The sequence below is a fragment of the Cyprinodon variegatus genome, unplaced genomic scaffold, assembly GCF_000732505.1.
Source record: "Cyprinodon variegatus isolate N-32 unplaced genomic scaffold, C_variegatus-1.0 Scaffold50, whole genome shotgun sequence".
Lineage (NCBI taxonomy): Eukaryota > Metazoa > Chordata > Actinopteri > Cyprinodontiformes > Cyprinodontidae > Cyprinodon > Cyprinodon variegatus.
Genome location: NW_015150503.1, coordinates 1108694 through 1111280, shown reverse-complemented (window position 1 = coordinate 1111280; position 2587 = coordinate 1108694). Strand labels below are relative to the sequence as shown.

The following is a 2587-nucleotide window of genomic DNA, read 5'->3' as shown; positions in this document are numbered from 1 at the left end:
TGTGACCAATCAGGTGTTAGATAACACCTGATTGGTCACATGACACATTTATATATTTAATTCCTTATTTATTTCATGAATTACACATTTAATTATTTATTTAATGCTGTATTTATTTATTTAATTTTGGCACTTTTTATCCTCCATAGTAAATAGCTGGAAAAGCATTAAAAGATGCAAAAAAATGAACTAGGGAATAAAATCAGGGTTCAGTGAAAGTGAAAAAGCAGAAAGTAGGTTGACTGACATTCTGATCAATAGAGAAACAAAAAAAGAAAGCAGAGATTATTGATTTCAATCTCTTACTTGGAAAAGGCATTTTGGGCCGTGATGAAGCGTAGGCCACAATTCAGACAATCGACCATTAATTATTAGTGATCCTTTAACTATGTTCAGCTAGATACGTTGAAAATGGTGGAGGGTTTTCAAGCAAGTTTAAAAGATCTGATGAAATAAAAGGAAAGTTGGATGTACTGTGAAACTGGGGCTGCAGTGCATTCTTCTTCAACGGCTTATATAACACGAGCAGCGGTTGAACAGCCTGCAGCTCAGGTGGACATTTGCTGAGTGACATTGTTGACAAAACTAAAAACTGCCACTGAGCAGAGACATTAATCTCTTGCTCTGTGTTTGGATTACCTGCAGCTACAACGTAGAACTTAGATCCAGATGACTTGTATAAAAAAAAACAGAAACAGACAAAATATGCGGCTCTGCTGACAATGCAAGGCTGAATTCAGGTTGAATTCAGAGAGATGACAGGGTGCACACACAGACACACACACAAATGAAACACCTGCTACTGTATGCAGACAGGAAAGAGATGAGAGAGGATGTGGGATAAAGGAAGTGGCAGCACTGCACCTGTGAGTCAGAGATTTCTGAGGGTTTCTCAGTCAGGTTTGTGCTTTCTGCAGGGATCAAGTCATTGTATTTGGTGCTCACATCCTCGTCTGAATAGTGGAGACTGCCTGGACTGGGCCTGGGTGGAGACCTGGACAAAAGAAAAAAGGAATATCCAAAACCCAAAGTCAGTTGTTCTTCATATAGCTTTCTGAATTTCATTTACATGAATACATTTGTAATGATTCTACAAAACAAAAAGATCTTATTTGCAGGGAACTGACATACCTACCTCTGTCCATGGTACATGAAAATGAGACTACAAAGACAGAATGTCTCATAGGTACAGTATTATTAATATTTCAAGCATTGGACAGCCTTTAGAACAGGAAGGCATGGCTGCCCACCTGCCAGACACCTGACCATACAGGCAGGGAAAAACAGCCAAGAGATTTAAGAAGAAATGCAGACAATGAATCCGGCAGGAGAATCTCATAGAATGGAGATCCTGCTCGGTCCATCGTAGTCTTTATTAAGTCCAGAAATAGTTGTTGAAAAGTGGGCTGATTATGTCCCACTTAAAGGCAAAGTGGAGGATGTTCTTTTTCCAGGTAGATAATCAAAATTAGTGGACCTCCTAGCTGTCAATCATTCTGGTGATGTGTTTATGTAAGGCTGTCCTACGTCCTGATGTAGTGGGAACATTGCTAATCTTTTGGAAAGTAAGATTGTAGGAGCGATGCAAACAGCAACTTGTAAACAGAGCGTGCATGAGATGTTTTCTCCTTCTTATTAATCAGGTTTTCTTGCAGATAAAGGTGGAAGAAAAAACCTGATAAAAGCTGCAGAAAGACGTGAGACTGGAGAGGAAGTCAGCAGCGAAAACTGGTCATATTCAGAATTCAAACCTCTGAAAGTTCTTTAAATATGAAATTATTACATACTGTTTAATAAATGATAGAGTAATTTTCATTTGAATCATTATTTTGAATGACAAAAATCAAAATAATAGTGAAAGCTGCAGAAAAGTATCGGGAAGAGAGAGATTTAAACTGGGAAACTGTTGAAAGCATGATGGGAAAACCAGTAGGACCATCAGAAACTGGCAGAGTGACTTAAAGATAAATTAGAAATTATGAGGACGAATGTGATTAAGTATTAATTATGTTGGGTTAAGTTTAGCAGTTTGGAAAAATATTCATTTTATATTTTTTCTTTATTATTTCTGGGGGTGAGTTTTGTTTCCTGTTTCCTGTTTAATGTTCATCAGTTGGTGGCGGTAAAGAACTTTTAACTAGTTTGCCAACCGCTATAAAAACCTCACAAGAAGAAGAAGAAGAAGAAGAAGAGCAGCACTAAGTTTTCTCTCTCAGAGCTCATCCTGGTCCAGCTTTGCTGCCATATCAGAAGCCATCATGGTGTTCCAGCAGGTTTCCATGTCAGTTCTTCTCTCTAATCTTTAAGGCTACTATTTTCCAGTGTGGCTCCTGTTAAACCAGGCGGGTACATGCTGGTCCTTGTAGTTGGGTTTATGGGAAAATGTTCAGAAAATCGAACCTTTCTGGCTGCATGATGCCTTCACTGACTAGGTTTTAATCTTGGTCCACTGATGTAAAGTTCAAAAAGATGAAATGAAAGATGAAATGCCATCAGAATGGGAATATTTCAATGGGATGAGGTCAGTCTGTAGATGGGCTTTTAAAGGAAAAGTCCGCTCATATTCAGAATTCAAACTTCTGAAAGT

At 38.3% G+C, this 2587-nt stretch overlaps 1 protein-coding gene across 1 annotated transcript in view; it reads right to left on the bottom strand.

Annotated features, from left to right (window-relative positions):
* LOC107082320 (protein sidekick-2-like) overlaps nucleotides 1-2587 on the bottom strand; it is a 624909-nt gene that overhangs the window by 18759 nt on the left and 603563 nt on the right. Inside the window, exon 38 of the mRNA XM_015370939.1 lies at nucleotides 865-994. Within this exon, the coding sequence (XP_015226425.1) occupies nucleotides 865-994 (130 nt within the window). The remainder of the gene's footprint in view (nucleotides 1-864; nucleotides 995-2587) is intronic.